Raw genomic sequence first — 21,832 nt, forward strand, 5'->3', positions numbered from 1 at the left:
TATGCCCGGGAGAATCGGGGTATCCCCAATTCAAATGATCCTGATTGACTATTATCCCACATTTGGTGCAGAACTTTGGAAGTTCCTCTCCCTCCCCATATAGCGTATGCAGTGCGACTTTGAACGTGCAAAAACTCCGCGAAAAATTAGAACGTTCGCAGTTGCGGGCAGGTGGCGCCATCAATTATATGTTTCTCGCACTAGTTGTTGCCCTTTCGTTTGTCCTCTCTTCGCAAAATGCATGAAAAAAAGAAAAAGAAAGAAAGCAGGCAATTCTTACAAAATACAAATGTAGTCTCACTGACGAATGTAATTTTATTTTCTTAGTTGAAAAATGTCGAAGGCTGGTTCTGAGACATCCACATTGGTGGGCCGATGCACGAACATTGCTGTACAGATTTGAACTATATTTTTTAATGCAAGGTGAAGTAAAATCCACTGCCCAGGAGAGCGTATACACCAATGCTCGCAGGCCTGTCTATGCAGGCTAAAAACTTCTCGGCGGTGCGGGCAAATTCTGTTTCAGGGCACGCTATATATAAGCCGCGCTATACATCAGCCGCAAAACCACATCAACAACAAAAAGAAAAACTATAAAGCTTTCATTAAGTGAACGCTGAGCAAGGCAGTGTGTTTGGAACGTTCCGTGAAGTCTCCTATGTGATGAGTCGTGATAAATGTGAAAAGGCAAGGCCTTGCGGGAAAATGACTAATATGCATGTTGCAACTACAGGAAGGAAGTCGAAAAGGGCTGAGGGCCCCCCGTGATGTACTGGGCGTTGACATGTCGCTGAACTGCGCAGTAGAAATTGCGAGAGCCTTGTAAGACATAGTTGGCAACGGCCACCGTGGTGAACGACCGATCGTGCGGCCTTGCTGTATCTCCTAATGCTGAGTCACTTTAGATTGAATCAACGGTTTCGAAAACGAAACTATTATAATTTCGTTTTCAAGAATTTTATTTTGTGGAAATAAACTATAATTATTAAATATAATTGTACTAAAAAAGTGCTAATTTTATTCAAATTTAAGTGAAATATAAAGTGTTTAGGGCTACCTTTGTTTATTTGTGGAGTAACATTTTTTTGTTTACTTATTGAGGTTTGCAGACGGCACGCTTTCTCGAGGCCAAAAATGGCATCGGAACGTCGTCTGCTTCCGCAAAGGACGCAGAAACGCAAATTTTAACAGCTGTTAGCGCCAGTTGCGCTTCGAATAGTGATCATCCTTAGCGTCGGAAACCCGAAAACACATTCCTTTCGGTCACCTGACGAGCTTTCGCTACTTTTGTTGCATTATTTTTGTGCTTTTTGTTCCTGTTTCGCAATAGGGTTAAAAACCTAGCGCGCGTGAGCTCCCCTCTTGCCAGACGATGTAGTGATGGCGGCCACGGAGGAGCCCGAGCAGCCCGTGTTTACATTGGACTTGTTGCCGCACGAAGTGATCCTACACATCCTGTCATTCCCGCAGATCGAAGTGGCCGATCTCCAACGCTTTTCAGAAGTGTGCTCAAAATTCCGCGATGTCGTGTGCAGCAACGACCTGTGGAAGAAGAAGTTCGCCCGGCGGTAAGTCAAAGACCCCCGTGTTGAGCTCCGGGACAACTTCCATTTTTTACGACTATGGAGCTCATGTTTGTTGTGCGACGCGCGCTTGATGGTGTGTTTACATCGCGCTGTCTTCACGCTGTCATTTGATTGAACGGCTCTGTGTCATAGCAGCAAAAGAGAGCAGCGCGCAGGGTTGCGAGGAACGCCGCCGCTCTACTCTGTTGTGCATAGCGACAGACCCCGCTAACTATTCGCGATCAGCTGATCGCGAGCCGACTTGACGTGGAAAATGCTCTGCTGTATTCGGTTTGCCAACTATATGGGTGAATTGTATGAGCGCTCGGCCATAAGCTATTCTAGTTTAGGAGCCATATTCTGCGTAGCTATGAAAAAGAAACCTGTCGAGAAACAGTCATATATACATCGCGCGTTCGAAGATACACCTTTCGATGTGTGTTAACTATTCGGTGTATTTCGGGAGCTCCGTTTGCGCAACGGAGCTTGGAAGCTAGTGAGCCTCGGTTGCTGGCGGAGTATCGAAGATGCGCGTAGCGGGTTGGCACAACGTTCGTCCTTGAACTGAAATACTCGTGGCCGTTGCGGCGTGGTGTGTAGCGTTGCGTACTCGCGCGCACAGTTCACTAAACCGCGGTCGCGTTGCTACTCCTGGATCACCTCGCGCCTTAGTACAAGAATAGCAGTGAGTGATCGTGCCAAGATTGCGTACAGGTCGGGGTACGGCACGTGCGTAGTGCGGCGGTGTTGCCTAACACCGGCGCTGCGCTGTAGCCCGAAATGGTTAGACTACGGGCGCAGACCCCCTGCGTAGAGCGTAGCCTAGGGCTGCGCGTACTTTAAATATAGTTGCCCATCTGCAGTGCTGACGCACGTGGGGCGCAGTGACAGCTAGAGCAACGCGCGCCTGTCATTGTGCGTTCGTCATTGCACTATGCCTCCCCTGTCATCTTCTCCACTGTAATAAAATGTGATCTCTTTTGCAAATATTTATGTTTTCACCTAACATTCGTTGTTTGTTTGTTTTGTTTTTTTTACCTCAGTTGGTTTGCCGGAGTTTTTCTTAGTTTAGTGGCACCATGCAACATCTGTTACCTATACGGCTGCAGTGTGACAGTTTCATGACCTTTTAGTATACTGTCCTTATACTGGTAATTTCCAGGTGTTCCTTTTTCATCGCACTTTACCTGCTTACGTGGCTGCAGGTTTTTGTCATGTATAGTGTTGATGAGAATTCATGGTTGAATAACCACTTCTATCAAAATGCTTGTAAATGGGAGCCTAAAAAGTCTAGGTTCAAAGGAATTCTGGCTGATACGTGTATGTATGTAAGGCATACAACTGAGACTGGTCTTTTCTTTTCTTACTTCTATTTCATTAGTTTAAGCAAGAGCTCTTGACCTTTTCCCTTGTATATCACATAGTGCTCACTTGGATTTTTGACCTTGCCCATCACACCACAAATTAGTGCACATATAAGACAAACTATACATCTCATGCTGTTACTGAGGAAGATCTATGGCAATAGTACAGTGCCCAATTGCTTGCACGTAAGCAAAAGAAAAGTTCAAACGCTCTGCAAAAGCTCATGTCAAAGTCTTGTGACGGCATCATATCGCGCCATCTGAGGCAATGCCTGAGGATCCTCAAACATGGGTAACACTGCGTCATGTGGGAGTCATTTGCTTTAAAATAATTTAGTCGTGGTTTATTCATATTGCTTTGCACTCATTGAGATTAACTGGTACGTTGTGCAACATCACAACCATTTTGTGTTGACTTTGCCCGGAATCAAGCAGCTCATGCATGAGATGACTTTGCAGCGTTATGGATTAACAAATGTGCAGTTGACCTGTACAGTTTCTCTTGCCTAATGCTAAATGGGAGTCGGTTATAGCTGATCATTACTCTAGCTTTCATTCAACTTGGAAATCGGAAGTTATTTGTCAGCTTATATGTGCACAGCCAAAGATGTTCTGGTCGTAGCACTTTTTGTACATTGTGTACATACAAAGTAACATATATAACTCACAGGAGCTCCGGGAAGGGTTGCCTATTAGGCTACTCCGGTGTTTTTCTGCCTTCTTGGATTGCACTGAAACTTTCACAGTATGTTCTCGTTAGTTCTCTGGTTAATTCTTACTAAATTTGGTAATGTTTCAACACACATTACTTTGCAGCACAAATGAATTCGAAATTTTAGCATTTCGTGGCCACAATTCGGAAGATTTCTATGGGCACCGTTGGGTTCGAGACATCACTGGGTGACCGAACTATCTTTATTGCTGCGGGTTTGTGTCAGGATCAAAATTTGAGCTTGGTTTTGACCATTTCACACACTTCACTTATAGCCACCAATTTAGCCAATCAACGCGCATATTGACAATAGGTCTTGTGGCCTTATTTTATGACATCATAGGTTCGTATGTCGAGACGTCGCAGGTTGGCCAGAATTGAATTTTGGTTTCAGTTTTGTAGTTTTTGCCCTCTCAAAAAACTTCTAGTTGGTATCTTGGAAAACGGCTTAGAAAGGGATTTCAAGGAATTTGGTGTGGTTATGAACTCAAAAGGTTCAAAATAGAACCTTGCAGAGCTGTCCCTAAGTCAGTTCTGCCAGGTGTGCATTGTATAAAACGAGAAATTTACTATTTCAGCAGGTTGTTTATGAACACACATTTTATTTCCTTTTCGAATAGTACTTCTCAAGAATAAAATTCGAGCGCCTTGCACTCTGAGCTCTTATTTTAGCCATCATTTTTCTTTCTTGCTTCACAACACATGCGGTGGGCTGTCATTAATTAAAACTGGCTTCATCTGGGCTCCTACTTATTCCAACTGACACTTCTGTCCACTCCCCCCCCCCCCCCTTTTTCTTTTTTTTTTTGATGAAAAGATACTCTTTAATGTCAGCTCCCTAAACAAATTTTCAGCCCTTTTAAGGGCAAATTGAGGAATAATTGAACTTTGAACATGTCTGTATAATACAGGATTCTTACGACAGTGGTGCTACTTTCACTGAAAGCAGACCTCTTATAAGATAGGTAAGGGTGAAAAATGAAATACAGGTCTTGCCACCACCAGCTGTTTTTTCAAGTGAACTGCATGGGCTGACACCAATTTTTGATGTAGATCTCTGAGACTAAGGTAAATCATTCACATCAAAACAGTGATCACAGATTCTTTTGTGTTGATGTTAAAGTTTGAATTGAGGGGTGGGAAAACTTTTAATAAACTTGTCCAAGCATGAATGCACCTTTTGTTGCTGGACATTATCAACATGCCCAGAGAGGGGCACAGAATCTATTTCCAGAAAATATATATATATATTGGATGTATTTGTACTGAGTGCCTTTAAAATTTGTCTGATTGACAGTCGATTATGTTATCACCCTTGGCACATATTCAGGGGCACACCAAAGTTTGAATGAGTCTGAATACAACACCCTGATTGGGGAGAATCGAATTGGTTGAAATAATTAAAAAAAAATAATAATTATTAAATTTTCCACAAAAAAACTACTAATATAGATTTTCCTGCTTACAATAACCAAAGGTACACTTTGCTAATGCTAAGGCACAGAAAGAACCATAAATTAGAATATTTGTAAAAGTTGATAACTTGAGCAATGTTAGGTAAGGAAATGGGCATGATCAGGACATGTAATGTATAGGACAATATTTGAGTGACTGAATGCTTAATCATAATCGAGAGCAATAACTTGGAAGCATAATCAAAGCTCGTATAGATTTAGGATATCAGCAAATTTATCGGGATAGGGGGGGCATTGTTGTCAGAATAGGTTTGTAGCTGTTGGTCATTGCAAATTGACCTAATCTTCTTTAAGCCAGTAGTGACTGGCGGTGGTGACTGCATGTATCATTTGGGACAGGGTCGCATATGGAAGCAATATTGCTGAAATTTTTGTGGTTTATGTAGTGTGCATCATCCGTTTACTGTCGCTCACAATTTATTTAGAGTTTAGTGATCATTTACTTTATAATTGTTTGTGGTTTGAATTTAAAGCTAGGTGAGCTGAAACACGTTCATACTCTTCGAAGCACGAAAAAGAAAAAATTATGGCCAATTTTGCATGGTTAGGCCAAATGTGCTTTGGCACTTAGGTAGGTTTTTCACTCTGGTTTCGGGTCACATATACTCATTAGCATATAGTCTTAATCCAGCACATTATGTGAGAGGCCACCCGGCTTAGATGTAAAGCCTCACTAATAACCAAGCCAGTTCACGATGGTGCCTGCGGGACCAGACTCGGGGCACACGAATACTGGTGGGTTAGATTTCTATTTCAAAACTCCTGTCAGCTCTGCTGTGACAAATGGACTTGTGCCGTCATACAAACCGTCTTCGACCAGTCAGGGCCCGGTCATGTCATCTGTGTCTTGTGACGTCATACAAGCTGTGCATCAGTTAGTGCCCAGCCATGTCAACTGCCAATGACCTCTCTGCCAGAGGCTTGCTCATGAGGAGAACGGTCAAACAAACACAAGTCAAATGCAGCAGTCAGGGTATTAGTGCTAGAGCATTAAAAGGTTCTTTGTTAGCTTTGTTACTGCAGTAATTACTTGAGAGTGCTTCATCATGTTTGCATGTATTTCCTTCTTCTCCCGCCTAGTGGTTAGAGCGCCCGTCTCGGCTGCGGGGGAGGCATGTATTTTGGTTGTCTGCTTTCAATGATGCATGTAGCCTACCTTGATTTTTCCCCAGTATATAGTATGTACAGTCTCAGCCCCACTTCTTCCAGATCTAGTTCCTCATTATGTAAGAGTCACAAAGTATGGATGAAATTGGTGTGAGAATTGTTGGTGAAACCAGGTAGGTGATGCCTCTTTGTTGCAGGTGGCCGGACTTGTTCCGTCAGCACAATGCTCTAAACACTCGGTGGCGTGAAGAGTGCCTGGAGCGCTTGTCATGTGGCCGCAAGCTCAGATCCTGGGTTTCGCAGATGTCACGCGACTTTTACGCCCATGATGAGCTCTCTGAGGACGCCTTCAAAGGGATCTCATCTCTGAGTGACCACCCGCGGAAGCTGCTGTTCTTCAGTGATGAGCTGGCAGCCATCTTGGACAGTGACCAGCCGTGAGATTCTCGTGCTTTTCTGCATTTGTTTTGTCCATAATTTTTGCATTGACAACTTGGCGTACACCGTTAAGAGCATGGGGCCACCTCCGGCAACTTTTCCACCAAGCATTGCTCGATCACACTCGTTTTCAATATCTCACGTCTGCGAAATGTGTCAGTGAGACTCTGCGAGATTCTTCGAGATGTGTCAGGGAGACGTCGCAATAGGTTCCAACGTCAAAATAATATCCTCAGTAAGGGCGTCGCAATAGGTCCTGACGTTGACATAATTACACCTTTGGTGAAGTTAGGCCTTCATTCTCGCATGTCAAGGGGAGGAGTCCTGAGGTGCCGATGTAGCTGACGATGAAGCCAAAAAAAAAAGAGAGAAAGTAATGAAATTATAACAAGTACACACAAACGCAAGATACAGGAAAAAGAGAAGAGGTAGGAGAGAAGGAGAGGGAAAGGCTTTCATCATTAAGCTTTTAAGCAAAGCTGAGTACAATTCTGTAACTTTTTTTTCCTGGTGTTTTAATGATGCTTGACTGTCAATCCCATAAATAGCACAACTAGCTTTATTTTTGCAGCTCATTCTGCACTGCTCATCTTTGAGGGTGCTTTTACTGTGGTGGACTCAATGAATTGGGTGCTTGTTAGGAAAAAGCATTCATTAAGATATTCTTCAAAGAAATGTGTTTATTACTCAAAGAATGCGCCTAATAGTTGTTCACATCACTGGTTTTTTCCACTGTTTGTTTTGGTGTTGGATATCAGTTGACCATCCTGGAGGATTGGGTGTGTGGTTCACCTCACAGTTATATTGCCTAGCTGTCCTCTTTTACCGTGACTGTAAACACCTCTGTGATAATAAGGAAACATATTGTTACCGGGAAACGCGAGACCAAAGTGTGCTCACTGACAAAGACGACGATCGAGGAACGCGGGCACGACGAAGCGTTGAAAAAGAGAACGACGCTGAGAGAGTAGATTCTGCACGGCTACCGAAGTCTTAGCGTCGAGTTCAGCCCATCGCAGTGCCGTCACATTAAGTACATCCCTGTAACATCTTGGTGGAGGTCGCGGGTTCGACACAATCTGACACTGGATCTCCGCAGCGGCCGTCACCTCGGAACCGTCACGATGACAACCGACGCGGCTCCATCAACCACCGCAACTCCAACTGTCGTCGTAGCCCACCCCCGTGACCCTGGCACATTCTGCGGTACAGATGAGGTCGACGTAGAGGACTGGCTTTCGCTTTATGAGCGTGTTAGCCAGCACAACAGGTGGGACGCCACGCTGATGCTGGCCAATGTCATCTTCTACCTTACTGGCACGACACGCGTGTGGTTCGAAACACATGAAGCAGATATACCCTCTTGGGATGTTTGCAAACAAAAACTCCGTGACCTGTTCGGAACACCGGTTGGCCGTCAACTCGCCGCCAAGAGGGACCTCGCCACACGTGCCCAGACATCTACCGAGCCTTATATTACGTATATACAAGACGTTCTGGCCCTCTGCGGAAAAGTCGACAAAGACATGACAGAACCTGATAAGGTGGGGCGCATCCTCAAAGGCATAGCCGACGATGCCTTCAATCTTCTACTCTGTCGAGACTGCTCTACGGTTGACTCTGTTCTGCAAGTTTGTCGACATTTCGAGCAGGCCAAACACAAACGCATTGCACATCGCTTCAATCGGCTCCCCAACACTGCCCCTAGCTCCACGTGCGAGGATCTGCCGACCCTAAGGCAGCCTTCCAACACTGACAATGTGACCCGCATTGTGCGTCGTGAACTGGAAGCGCTCGCTCCTGCTGCACCCTAACCCGCCCTCCTCGGACAGTAACCTAGCGACGATATCCCTCATTCAAGCCGTCGTTCGTCAAGAGGTTGCTAACTTGGGCGTCCCCTATAGCCACAACGTGGAACACCACAGTTCGAGCCCCATCCCTCCCATGGTCGCCCACGCTGCGCCCCGCAACACCTACACGCCACGCTACCGATACCGCAATCCTGAGGAGTGGCGCACCCCTGACGACAGGCCGATCTGTTTCACGTGCTCACGTGTTGGCCACATCTCTCGCCACTGCCGCAGCCGCTGGACATCACCACCTCGACGTTTCCCTTATGTTGACCGCTACTCCGATTACGGTCACCGCCGTTTCACGCCTCGTTATGAGCCGCCCCGCACCGATACCACTCAGCCTCCTCCTGTGTCCAGTCGCTCTCCTTCGCCGCCAGCCCGCCGTTCCCGTTCACCTCTTCCTAGCCGCAGTTCCTCGCCGTCCTCTGCCGGCCGCTTCACGGGAAACTAGCCGATGCAGCTCCCGGAGGTGACGCTGCATTGGTACCCCGACCTGGAAATCCTCTGCCCATTTCTTCGCCCTGTAACCTCCTCTCCCTGCTCGTGGATGGTGTTCCCGTCTCTGCCCTCATTGACACTGGTGCCCAAGTCTTGATCATGAGCTCATCATTTTGCCGCCTCAAGAAAGTACAGACCCCCGCCGCTTCGCCCACCGTTCGTGTTGCCGATGGCAGTACTGCTGCCGTCACTGGGCTGTGCACTGCCCGAGTCACCCTTGCCGGTCATCACATCCCTGTTTTGTTCACCGTCCTTAACCAGTGCCCTCACAATGTGATCCTCGGCCTTGACTTTTTAACGGCCCACTCTGCCCTTATCAACTGTTCCAGCGGCCTTCTTCGTTTGGACCTACCTGTCTGCTCAGAACATCCTCCATCTACACCCCGCCTTCGCTCCACCGAGTTCGCTCGCCTGCCCCCTGACTCTGCTGTTTACCTACCTCTGTCACCTTTCCCGCCTGTGCCTGACGGTGACTATGTTGCCTGCCCTATCACCGAGGTCTTTCTTGACCGCAACGTCGTTCTTCCTCATCTCATCGTGCGCGTTACACAGAACAACACCTACCTTCCTATCCTGAACTTCAGTCTGTCACCCCAAGTTCTCCCCGAAGGAATATCCCTTGCTACCTTGTCTCCTCTCACAGACTGCACCATTTGTGCACTCAACCCTGGCCCACATTCAAGCGTCCTTCCAACATCCGTACTCCCCACCACAATTACCGACCCTATTTCCGCAATGATTGCCTCTGACCTCAGCCCCGAACACGCTCAGGACCTGCACAACCTTTCGTTATCCTTCTCCGACATTTTTGACTTTGCTGCCGGTTCTCTGGGCCAAACATCAGTTGTGACTCACCGCATTGACACCGGCGATGCAAAACCTGTACATCGGAGGCCTTATCGTGTGTCCATTTCTGAGCGCCAAGTCATCCAGCAGGAGGTCGACAAGATGTTGGCCAACGATATCATCGAACCTTCGAACAGCCCCTGGGCTTCTCCAGTCATGCTCGCTAGAAAAAAAGACAACAGTTGGCGCTTTTGCGTCGACTATCGACATCTGAACAAGATTACAAGGAAAGATGTTTACCCGCTGCCACGAATAGACGATGCCTTGGACTGTTTACATGGAGCCCGCTACTTTTCCTCTATCGACCTTCATAGCGGCTACTGGCAGATTTCTGTTGACGAACAAGACCGCGAGAAGACAGCTTTTGTCACACCCGATGGTCTTTACCAATTTAAGGTTATGCCTTTTGGACTTTGCAACGCCCCTGCTACGTTTGAACGAATGATGGACTCCTTACTCCGCGGCTTCAAATGGACGACTTGTCTATGTTACTTGGATGACGTGATTGTCTTCTCGCCCTCGTTCGAAAGCCATCTTTGTCGCCTTTCTTCCATCTTCGCACTTTTTCGCCGTGCCGGACTTCAACTGAACTCAAAGAAGTGCAATTTTGGTCGCCGCGAACTTAAAGTGCTTGGCCATTTGGTGAATTCCACCGGCGTGCAACCCGATCCTGACAAAGTTCGTGCTGTCAGTGCTTTTCCATCTCCCCGTTCACCCCGTGATCCGCAGCTTTATAGGACTGTGCTCTTATTTTCGCCGGTTCGTCCCAAACTTTGCCGCTGTTGCTCGTCCTCTCACCAATCTCCTGAAGAAAGGCGTTCCTTTCTCATGGGGACCAGAGCAGGCTAACGCATTCTCTACCCTCATCGCTGTTCTCACCAATCCTCCTGTGTTGGCCCATTTCAACCCGTCTGCCCCGACGGAACTTCGCACCGACGCCAGTGGCCACGGGATTGGTGCCATTCTTGCACAGCGACAACGCGGCCAACACTGCGTAATTGCCTACGCCAGTCGTCTCCTGTCATCAGCGGAACAGAACTACTCTATTATGGAACGGGAGTGCCTGGCTCTCGTCTGGGCCGTTGGAAAATTCAGACCCTACTTGTTTGGCCGACCATTCACTGTAATTACCGATCACCACGCCCTATGTTGGCTCTCTTCCCTCAAGGATCCTGCTGGCCGCCTCGGCCGCTGGGCACTGCGCTTGCAGGAGTATACCTTTTCCGTTGTATACAAATCAGGTCGGCTCCACCAGGATGCAGACTGTCTGTCCCGTTATCCCGTCGATCCCCCTTCCTTTACTGACCACGAGTCGGACCCCTGTGTGTTCTCTATATCGGACTTTTCTCACATAGCCGACGAACAGCGCTTGGACCCAACCCTCAGTTTTCTTATCGACCGCCTCCGCTCACACAGCCGTGACTCTTCCCTTGCCCTGTTCTTCCTTCATGGGAATACGCTATACCGCCGCAACATGCGACCTGATGGCGCTGAGCACTTGCTCGTCGTTCCCCAACACCTACGCTCTGCCGTTCTAGAACAAATGCACGACGCCCCTACAGCTGGTCATCTTGGCCTCTCACGCACATACGACCGCGTGCGCCGGCGTTTCTTCTGGCCTGGACTCTACCGCTCTGTCCAACGTTATGTAGCCGCTTGCGACCTCTGTCAACGCCGGAAGAAACTCCCTGTGCTGCCACCTGGACACCTGCAGCCGATTGCTATCCCGACTGAGCCATTTTCTCGTGTTGGCCTTGACCTCCTAGGGCTCTTCCCCGAGTCCTTGTCAGGAAACAAATGGATCGCTGTGGCCACCGATTATGCCACGCGGTACGTGATCACTCGCGCCATTCCAACCAGCTGCGCCACAGACGTTGCTGACTTCCTTTTGTACGACGTCATACTACACCATGGTGCTCCCCGTCAACTACTTACCGACCATGGCCGCTGTTTCCTTTCCCGAGTTGTTGAGGAAATACTTCGTTCTTGCTCCGTTCGGCACAAGTTCACCACTGCGTACCACCCTCAGACGAACGGCCTTACGGAGCGTATTAACCGCACACTCACCGACATGCTCGTAATGTACGTATCCGACAGTCATCGCGACTGGGATATTAGTCTGCCATTTGTCACCTTTGCATATAACTCTTCGCGTCATGACACTGCTGGGTACTCTCCATTCTATCTTCTCTTTGGACGAGACCCCTTACTGCCCTTCGACACTTTGCTTCCCGCCGCTGGCCCCGTCACAACCTATGCCCGCGATACCATCGCCCGAGCCGACGCTGCTCGCCAGATTGCTCGTCACAATCTCACCGTCTCTCAAGAAGCTCAAAAACGCCGCTACGACGCTCACCACCGCGATGTGCACTATCCTCCCGGATCTCTGGTGCTGCTCTGGCTTCCGTGCCGTCGTGTGGGATTGTGTCAGAAACTTTTGCCCCACTACACGGGTCCTTACCGTGTACTACGCCCAGTGACCGACGTGACCTATGAGATTGCACCGCTCCACCCAAAGTCACCGACTGCTACACCCACTTCCGAAATTGTACATGTCGGCCGCCTCAAGCCATATTACTCCCCCTCCACACCGCACGCCTAATACGCACCGGGACGGTGCCTTTTGCCGAGGGGGGTAGTGTTACCGGGAGCTCACTGACAAAGACGACGATCGAGGAACGCGGGCACGACGAAGCGTTGAAAAAGAGAGCAACGCTGAGAGAGTAGATTCTGCACGGCTACCGAAGTCTTAGCGTCGAGTTCAGCCCATCGCAGTGCCGTCACATTAAGTACATCCCCGTAACAATATTTTGGAGTGTATGCTGTATTAGGACATCTTACAATTATAATCTCTCCGTGCTCTTCTTGGAGGAAAGCAGACTGATAGTGATAGAAAAAGCAAGCAGAGCCTGTTAGCATTTTTCCACTCAGTTTGGTTAAACAACCAGCTCCAGTAGCAAGAATATGCTAGAAATGAACCCCGGATTTATATGTGGCACATAGGTGTATATCTCACAGTTATAATGAGGCTATACTAACTTGTTCAACAACCGGCTGCTTCTGTGTAAGCCATTAAGTTTCTAGTTTTTATTTTTTCAAAAAGAAAAAAAGAAACGGCAGATGATTTTTAGCATTTCTTTGAAACAATTGGAGTTCTTAGGCTAGTTGTATGGTGCAAACACCAGAAGCAGTTACTTTTGGCAAAAAAAAAAAAAAAAAGTAGGAAACCTCTGTTTACAAGAAAAAAAGCAAAGAGACTTGTATATGTATTGTTAGCTTCTCTTTTTTTTTTTTTTACCTCATCGGTACATGCACTGTGTATTAATAGGCTTGCCGACTTGGTTAAGTAGAGTGCATATTTTGGCAGCGTAAAATTAAAGACAGGACTAAAGGAGAAAGACAAGGGACAAACGCTGAGGGATCAGCGTTTGTCCCTTGTCTTTCTCCTTTAGTCCTGTCTTTAATTTTACGCTGCCAAAATATGCACTCTACTTATCAAGACCAACTAGCCCGTCTTTCTACATTGACTTGGTTAACTTGTGTTAGCAGGCTTTTGTTGATAGCTAGGTAGCACCTAGCTTTGAAAACGCTAGTTCAGCACCAGTGCTGGAGATGTTAAAAGGTGCTCGGAACAAAGTTGTTACACATAGTTTCCAAAGCAATAGAGTGATGACAGCACTGGGCCTGTATGGCAGCAAGTTTTGGTGTCTGGCTGGAGCTTCTCTAGGATGCTTTGTTGTATGAGTCTTTAGATTTATGCATAGTGCGCGAAATTATCTGGAAATGCAGTTTTTTGCGGTAGTAAGAAGTTTCAGCATCTGCCTCTGAAAAAAACCTGTGGATGGCAGGTCACAGGAGTCAGTGCTCTCACTGTTCTTAAGGGACTTGTCTGAGGCATTGTAGAATGATTTATGAAATAAAAGCTGTCATCCACAATCCTTGATACTTATCTACAATGTTCATTTGGACGTCTGCGCTTTAGTCGCCTTCTGCTGGAACCGGATTTCACTTGCACCAGCTCAACATCAAGTTTCACACCTAGGAGAGCACACATTCCCATATAGGATGTTGTTCTCTGGCTGAAGTGGGGTCATAATCCTGAGGAACGAGGCAGATGTCTTGTAAGAGAAGTCATTTTTTAATGTTCGACAAGCTTGTTCAGCTTGCGGCTCCTTTCCTTTATGGTGTAAGTGTCCGTGAGAAACATACCAAATTTTTAGCTAATGCTTCACAGCATTGATGGCAGGCTAACAGAACTAACTATAATGGCAGTCTCTTTTGTTCATGGTGGGATAGAGATGAACGTTTATACTATAGTACCTGTATGGTTTTTAAAAGAGCTGTGATCCAGTTTCTCGCCACTGGGACAGTTAATTGATTTGGCCATTAGTTACACCTAATACAACATCCCTTTAAGATATGTTTTTATGCTTCTACCAGCAAAACTCGATCGTACACCAAAGGACTGCTCTGGAACCGAGTGTGGCTGCCACCGCTTAGGTGGTACTCAGACATGCCCATTACGCTCATTGAAAGAGGAAACACAGCAGGCATCAATTTTCTTGTCGATAAAGGCCAAGATATTGGCGGTGTATGTGCTGAATGCCTCCTCAACATTATCGTTCTTTGAAAGGAAAGTGATAAAGAATGTTTCTTGGTCAAAAACTCATCAGTTAGCTACAGCATGACCAGAAGCAGGTGCTTTTCAATTTTAATCAATTCTGTTAAGCAGTCAGGAATATGAGATGTAGTCACACTTAGCGAAATGCCAGTGTAGGCACAAAATGCGAGTCCATTTATTTTAATCAGACTGATAAGAATTGTCACATTTATTTTCTTAAGTGTTAGTCGCTGCTTATGGGAAATGAGCAGGAAGTGTAGCACAGTGCACATTTCATCCTCGCAACTTGTTTTACATGTTTGGAACAACCTTCCCTTCTCATCTTCATTGTCACGTTTTGCGACAGAAGATTGATGTTTGCAATAGTGTGTGGCCTGATGCTGGAGAGAGTGTGTGTGCTTAGCATTTCACCACAAATCTTTAAGGGCAGTTTTTCATTGCTGATGATGCTCGGGGTAAGTGAGAGGCAACATGAAGTTTGCCTTGCGCTTCTTTGAGTGTCTAATGATAAGTTAATTTTATTTACTGAAAAGAAGTTTAACTCTTTTCTGACTAAAAAAAAACAGGCAATATAGGGGTGGTATGCATGAATTAATTTTTTTCACTCTCAATATAAAACCTTTACGTATTGGAGTGCATCATAGCGTAGCCAATAGAATACCCTCTGTATTGCCTTAGGAATATTGCTCAGGAAGGCATAAGCCTTTGATTTGCAAAATTTCAGAGATCCCCACAAAAATTTGCAAAAATATTGCACTGTTCCGTAAAAAAAAAAAAAAATGGAAGAATAAAACCTTTTAACCATAACTTTTGTGCATTGCTGTGTCAGAAACTAGTATTCAGAGTTACAGGACTCTTTCCTGCTAAACTCTCTGGTCATCAAACAAGAAAATACGCTTGCCCACACAGCTTTCAGCTACTCCGCAGTGCGGCTCCAAGGTGGTTGAACATGGATGGTATTGTAGGAAACTGTATCCACTTCACTACTGGTGGCACGGAATTTCTCGGAATATGCCCGGCACCTTCAGTGTGGTCCGGAAAGGAGTGGATCTCCTGGACAACAGCAGAAACCAAACTTTACAGGTGGACACCTGTTGATCTAAAAATCAATATGCAAAAGGCTAAGGTAATGTTCAATAGCCTCGGGAAGGAACAACAGTTTACAATAGGTAGCAGAGCACTGGAAGTGTTAGGCATATATGTCTACCTAGGATAAGTAGTAACTGCAGATCCGGACCATGAAAGGGAAATAGCTAGGAGAGGGATGGAGCGCATTTGGCAAGTATTCGCAAGTTATGACTAGCAGCTTACCGGTATCGCTCAAGAGGAAATTATGCAGCAACTTCATCTTACCTGTACTCACCTATGAGGCTGAAACGTGGAGGCTGACAGAAAGGATTCCTCTTAAGTTGAGGACAATGCAGAGAGCTATAGAATGGAAAATGGCAGGTGTAACGTCAAGAGATAGGAAGCGTGCAGAGTAGACCAGAGAAATAACTTAAATTGATGACATACCAGTGGAAATCAGGAAGAAGAAATGGGCATGGGTAGCACATGTAGTGTGTATAGAGGACAACCAATGGTTGAAAAGGGTAACAAATTGAATACTAAGGGAAGGAAAGCATAGCAGGGGGCGGCAGAAAGGTGGCCGAATGAAGTTAGGAAATCTGCAGGGGTGAAGTGGGTGCAGCTAGCACAGGACGGGGAAATTGGAGGAATATGGGAGAGGCCTTTGCCCTGCAGTGAGTATAGTCCAGCTGCTGCTGATGATGATGACCTGTTGATACTCTGAACTTGCACTCCACTGATTTATTATGTCATCAGAGGTGATCCTCCCGCACGCAGACACGAGGAGCTGACGCTCAAGTACTATGCCCGGCGGGTGCAGTGCCATGTCTGCCATGAGCACATGAAGCAGTGCTGGGAGTCCTACCTGGGAGCCTCTGAGCCCAGTCTGGAGGAGGGGGCCCTGCTGCTCTCCCAGTGGTGCCAGCCCCTGCACCGGGTGCCCCGGGAGTGGGTGGTCCGCACCCTGGATGAGCTGGCCCGCAGGGCCAAGGCCATTGTGGCTGCCCGGCACCCCGGACACCCACTCATTCGTTGCGACTGGCAGCTCAGCACTGCAGGTGAGGAGCAATGGCGTAGCCAGAAATTTTGTTCGAGGGGGGGGGGGGGCTCATATTGCAGTGCAGCTTCCTTCATATAGAATTTGTAGAGGGATCAAATATCTGATTAATACTAGCACTGGCATTACCAATAGCCATTGTGATTTATGTGCTGCAAACGAATTCTTGAAGGCTACGCACTGTCAAGACAAGTAAAATATTCATTTTTTTATAAAAGAACATATATGTATGTATGTGCCAAAAATTGTTGCAGAAGTAACTGATATCAATGCTTTTGTGAATCTGTCTATTTAATAAGTACAAAAAATATTAAACGAACTTTAGAACTATATCAGTTCGAAGCCAGCAAAGCAATGCATGTTGCTTATGTATATGAAAACGTAAAGACTTTGAAATGAACACTTTCACGGCAAATACTTTATTGAATATTTGTCATCCAAGACCCTTGTCTACGTTTTTGTACATGTGCAATGGCCAATGATGCTGTCCTCTCTTCCAGTTTATTGCAAAGGAACAGCTGTGACCGGTCTTGTATTGTAATTGCACTGAAATTTATAGTCGCAACAGAGAGCGCACACAAAGCAGGAGTTCTGAAACGTATGTAGAAATGCAAAGATATAGTGGAATATTACAAATTAGAAGATACAGCTTGATAAAGGCAGAAAATTACCATTGGAAATACACTTCACTACATGTATGCACAAAACCTCGCAACACGATATTTAAATATATGCATATAAGTCTCCAATAAATCTATGCAACTAAGCAAAGTCATTGTATGTAATGCGTATAACAAGGCAAATAAACATGTTGCGCAATCACAGATAATAGACTTTACGCACAGAAAGATGGACGATCCGATGAGCGTTGGTAAGAAAGTAAGGGCTGGCATTTTCAGACTGCAAGAACTAAGCATACAGACAAAATTCAGCAACAAGCGCAAAGTTTTGAAAAAGTGATAACCATATCAGAAAAGAACTTAAAATAAATGCTAAACAGATGAGTTTGTGGGACAAATGTATTGAGCTTAGCACTAGATTTACAGAATATTTATGTACTCTGTCACAAAGTTCGCGTGTCTAGTGGTTTTTAAAACACCTGTTATTCAAACGCAAAGACAGCAAATTGTCACTCAGTCATGAGTGGCATTTTGAGTTGTGAAGCTGTCAGTCCTTTTCTTAATGATAGCCAAAACAAGTAGTTATCGAAATTATTTTCCTACCATTATAAATAAATGACTTAATGGCCAAATGGTGTGTTTTCAAGAGTTGTGGGGCATGTTTAGAAAAAAAATCTTACAGTTTCACAGGAAAAGTGAAGCAATGAGCTTGACATAACACATTGGAGAGCTAACTCAACAAGCATGGCAGCATGCGCTCACAAACATAAACATATCTCATTCCACGACAGCGGACACTTGCTGTGAAACGCACGGGTGAGCAAGCTTGGACGCAGCAGCAGCTAGTGTTGCCACAACCAGCTTCATTTTCAAAACTCCGGAGCGCCACGCGGCGAGTGGTGCTGTAGTCGAACTAAGCTTCACCGTGCCGGCGCGTTTGCTCGCGAGTTCACAGCGCTGACTTGACGCCGTGTAACCTGGCGACTACGGAAATATGATGAATTTAGTATTCTTATTTTCTTGATTTTTTTTTTTCATAGTTCTTTTTTTTTTTTTCATAATACATTTCATTCATGTAGGCGTGTTGTGCTAAGCGGCCACTGCACTTAGTAATGGCAGTGAGAAAAATTGGAAACGAACTAGAGCACTGCGCAGGCCTGATTTTCCGACCCGGGCCCATCGTTTGAAGATCGACCGGGCTCATTGCTCCAGGCCTGGACCCGGCAATCGCCCACGTTGACATGAAGCAGGCCTGAGCCAGGCTCGCTCTACCAAATCTCGCCCTTGCCCAGGCCCGGCAGTCAGCCTGAGCGAATTCCTTAAAAATGTACGGTTATGGCAAAAAAAGAAAAGCTTAACACTTTTTTATTCTGTCATAAATGATTTAGTCCTCATTTACATGCAACAGTACATAAAAGAATCAACATTCCAAATAACGCGTTACGAAACCAAGCGCATAGAAAAAATTTCCAAAAGACTCCATGAAGTATTTCTTTGTTATCGAAAGAGCGCGAGACTGTACTATCAAAGAGTCTGTACTACAAAAGCTCTTATCTGGGATAGTTGGTTGCTAGATTCGGATATAGTTGCTATTACATGAGGAACTGCAAACCTATTTTTCGTATGCATCTTCCACGTGCTCTAGCCACTAAGTCCGAAGCGAGACTTACCTCGAGACCCGGCAACTATGCCTCAAGAAGCTGCGTTAGCAAGGGCAGGAGAAGAAAACAACCTACGTATTCTTGTGGAGTGTTCAATGCCGCACTCCGCATTCCTATGGAGACGAAAAGCAAAACACCGGTTTATTGTGCATGAATACCCGAATATTCCTATTGCTGTACGCGCTTATTAAATGCCATTTATCATAGCATAGAGAGGTTGAATACCGTTTATCGCAGCGTAGAGATGTTGTTTTTCTGTTTTTGGAGAGGGGAGGGGGGTAGGCTAAGGCAGAGAAAGGCTATCTTTGAAAATACGGCTGCCTGAAAAGCTTATGAGGCTTCAAATGGCCAGTCACTAAGGTAACGCAAACACAAAATCGAGAAGATACAAGAGTGTCTTCTGCTAGATCCGACGGAGTGTGCTCACCAAGGAGGTTATATAGTTCTATATAACCTCCTTGGTGCTCAGTGATTGCTGAAAATTTCCACTATTGTAGGCGCTTACTCATGCTATAAACGAGGAATGTGTCATGCATTGCAGCGATCTATGAGACCTATGCCATAGTAGAGCGCACTGCACGGTTTTGCACTTTTTCATGTTAACTTTTTTGTTTGAGTTGTTGAACAGGCGTGCGCGCCCAAAGTAACTTGCGCAAACCAATGCCGCTGAATAAAATTAGTTTGCAAATGAGCTTTTCCTTATTCATCATTCATAAACTGCTTAAACGATTTTAATGCCGGGATTCCTTCATTTCTGAAAGAAGCCTACACAGCTAGCTCTAGCCTGGCCTGGGCCCTGCAAAACAATCATTTTCAGGCCCGGCCCGAACTCATGTAGTGTTCCAAAAAGGAACCACTCTATTAATCCCGCTACAAGTTCATTTTTAGAGTGTGCGTATGTTCGTGAGTCTTTTTCGTGCTTGAAGATCCCTCTTTGTGATACTCTCCGTGATAATGGACAACTAAAGCGCCCGCTCAAAGACCTGCGCACGCTGGCTGGACCCGTTTCTTTCCGACAGTTCTAAAAAAAAAAAAAAAGCAGTGCGCGGTTTAAAGAGCTTAGCGCGACAACATGAAGGGAAAAATAGAAGACGTACGCAGCATGGTCGCCTGCGTTTGTCTATGCTTCCATCCCTCTCCAAGTTACCGCGTTTTCTGTTCACAGCAAAATGCAACACCAACTTGACTGGCAGCATGTTTAGTGCAATCAGTATCGCAGTCGTACTCGAAACAAGCTATCCAAAGATACATGATTTGATGCTGTTGACACCGCGTGTGAGTGTGTACCTTTCTTTGTTGATACTAATATATTGTTTCTTTATAAAGACCAGACTACTCGAGAAATCGCCGAGGCTTTCCATATTAACCGGAAGCAAAATGTTTGTGTTAGTAAAACGTCCGTCGCATTGAGAGAAAAAGAGATGACCATGCTGCATAATCGATAGTGCGTCGGCAGTTTTCACCACGTGCTTGTGATGGGGGGAGTTTTCATGTGCTGATATATATTTTTATAAATTTTGACTATGTGCATGTGGGTACAACAAGTATGTGTACATATATATGCTCTTCCGTTCTTCGATTAAATCAGTTGTCAGTTCTGTGCCGTCGTTGTCCACTTCTCCTCTGTCTCGTCTTTTCGCGCACGTATATTACTGTATTTTGTGTTTTTAATTATACTGTTAACCCTCTATATGAGGGTCATTACAGGAAGGGAAACATATACAAATACAAGTGCAATTCTCTTCGCTAAAGTACACTCAATAAAACAGAATTGCAGATTTGCACAGCAATCCTCCAGGAACGTGTTCACACCTACCTCAAATTTTTCTACTTCGATTTGGTCTACAGTGTCGCTTGGCAGTTGGTTCCAGATTTCTACTGCATCGGGAAAAAAAGGAGTAGCGATAGACATCAATATGTGTAATAATAGGTTGCAGTAGTAAAACCTCGTTACAAGAGACACTCAAGGGACCCGAAAAACATCTCTTGTAAGCAAGGTCTCTTGTAACCAAAAATTCTAAAATCACTGTGTTGATCAGTTTACTGCACATCAGTATATAAATGCATTCACATGCATTAACAGGAAATTGTTCAGGAAAGCTTAAAGAAGTTATTCATACTAGTATGTATTTTTGTGAGTGCAGAGTGTATTCCTTCCCAAATTCTGGAGGTAAAGCACTTCACTTTGCAAGCTTTCCTGTTGCTCTAATACCTTTGAGGCTCTCCTACTTGCTCGTCAACCTCAGATGCTTACAGGCTCATCACCCTCAGATGACTCACAAAGAGAAAGACATCAGGATTCTAAGCTTTCACCTTGTGATCAAATTTTAACAGTGAGGAGTTAAAAATGCTGGATGTCATTCATGCATTTTGATTTGCTTCGTAGGTAACAGTAATGCGATGCCGTTTTGACTTTCCAATCATGGGGAAGCACTCCTCAGTTCCTGACATACACAACAAAAAGGACACTGATATGGAACAGAATTTAGCTAAGGGAATGTGAAGTGCATCATGTACGAGTTGGTACGCTTCAGCTGCATTGCGTGAGCACGCCTGGGTTGTGTCTCTTCTAAATAGTGAAGAATTTACTCCACGGACCTGAAAAGTTGTCCTTAGTGACCGAGTGTCTCTTGTATGCAATGTTGTTGACATGGCAGACATAGGAAAACCAACCAAACCATTTTCAAATGTCTCTTATAACCGAGTGTCTCTTGTAACGAGATTTAACTGTACCTTACTGTGATTTTTTTGGTGGACAGCATTTCAGAGGACGTGTAACATAGTGTTGCTTATTAACTTTCACTTCATCATTCATTATCAGAAAAAAAAAAGTTTCACTTTCTGCTTTGTTCTTCTTATTTCTAGTGATTCTAACTGGCACTGTTTTAGCATTTCTGTGACTGAGTCAGTGTGGCGTATTTAAAATCAGTGCGGCGGTATGAATGAC

General features: G+C 45.5%; 1 protein-coding gene across 1 annotated transcript in view; it reads left to right on the forward strand.

Annotated features, from left to right (window-relative positions):
* The first annotated feature begins 1,138 nt into the window (after positions 1 to 1,138).
* LOC146180571 (F-box only protein 21-like) overlaps positions 1,139 to 21,832 on the forward strand; it is a 53,015-nt gene continuing 32,321 nt past the window's right edge. The window contains exons 1-3 of the mRNA XM_084576078.1: positions 1,139 to 1,568; positions 6,421 to 6,660; positions 16,325 to 16,605. Of these exons, the coding sequence (XP_084432204.1) occupies positions 1,381 to 1,568; positions 6,421 to 6,660; positions 16,325 to 16,605 (709 nt within the window). The 5' untranslated portion in view covers positions 1,139 to 1,380. The remainder of the gene's footprint in view (positions 1,569 to 6,420; positions 6,661 to 16,324; positions 16,606 to 21,832) is intronic.

This window comes from Amblyomma maculatum, chromosome 8 (assembly GCF_055883805.1).
Source record: "Amblyomma maculatum isolate TAMU_Amacu chromosome 8, ASM5588380v1, whole genome shotgun sequence".
NCBI classification, from domain to species: domain Eukaryota; kingdom Metazoa; phylum Arthropoda; class Arachnida; order Ixodida; family Ixodidae; genus Amblyomma; species Amblyomma maculatum.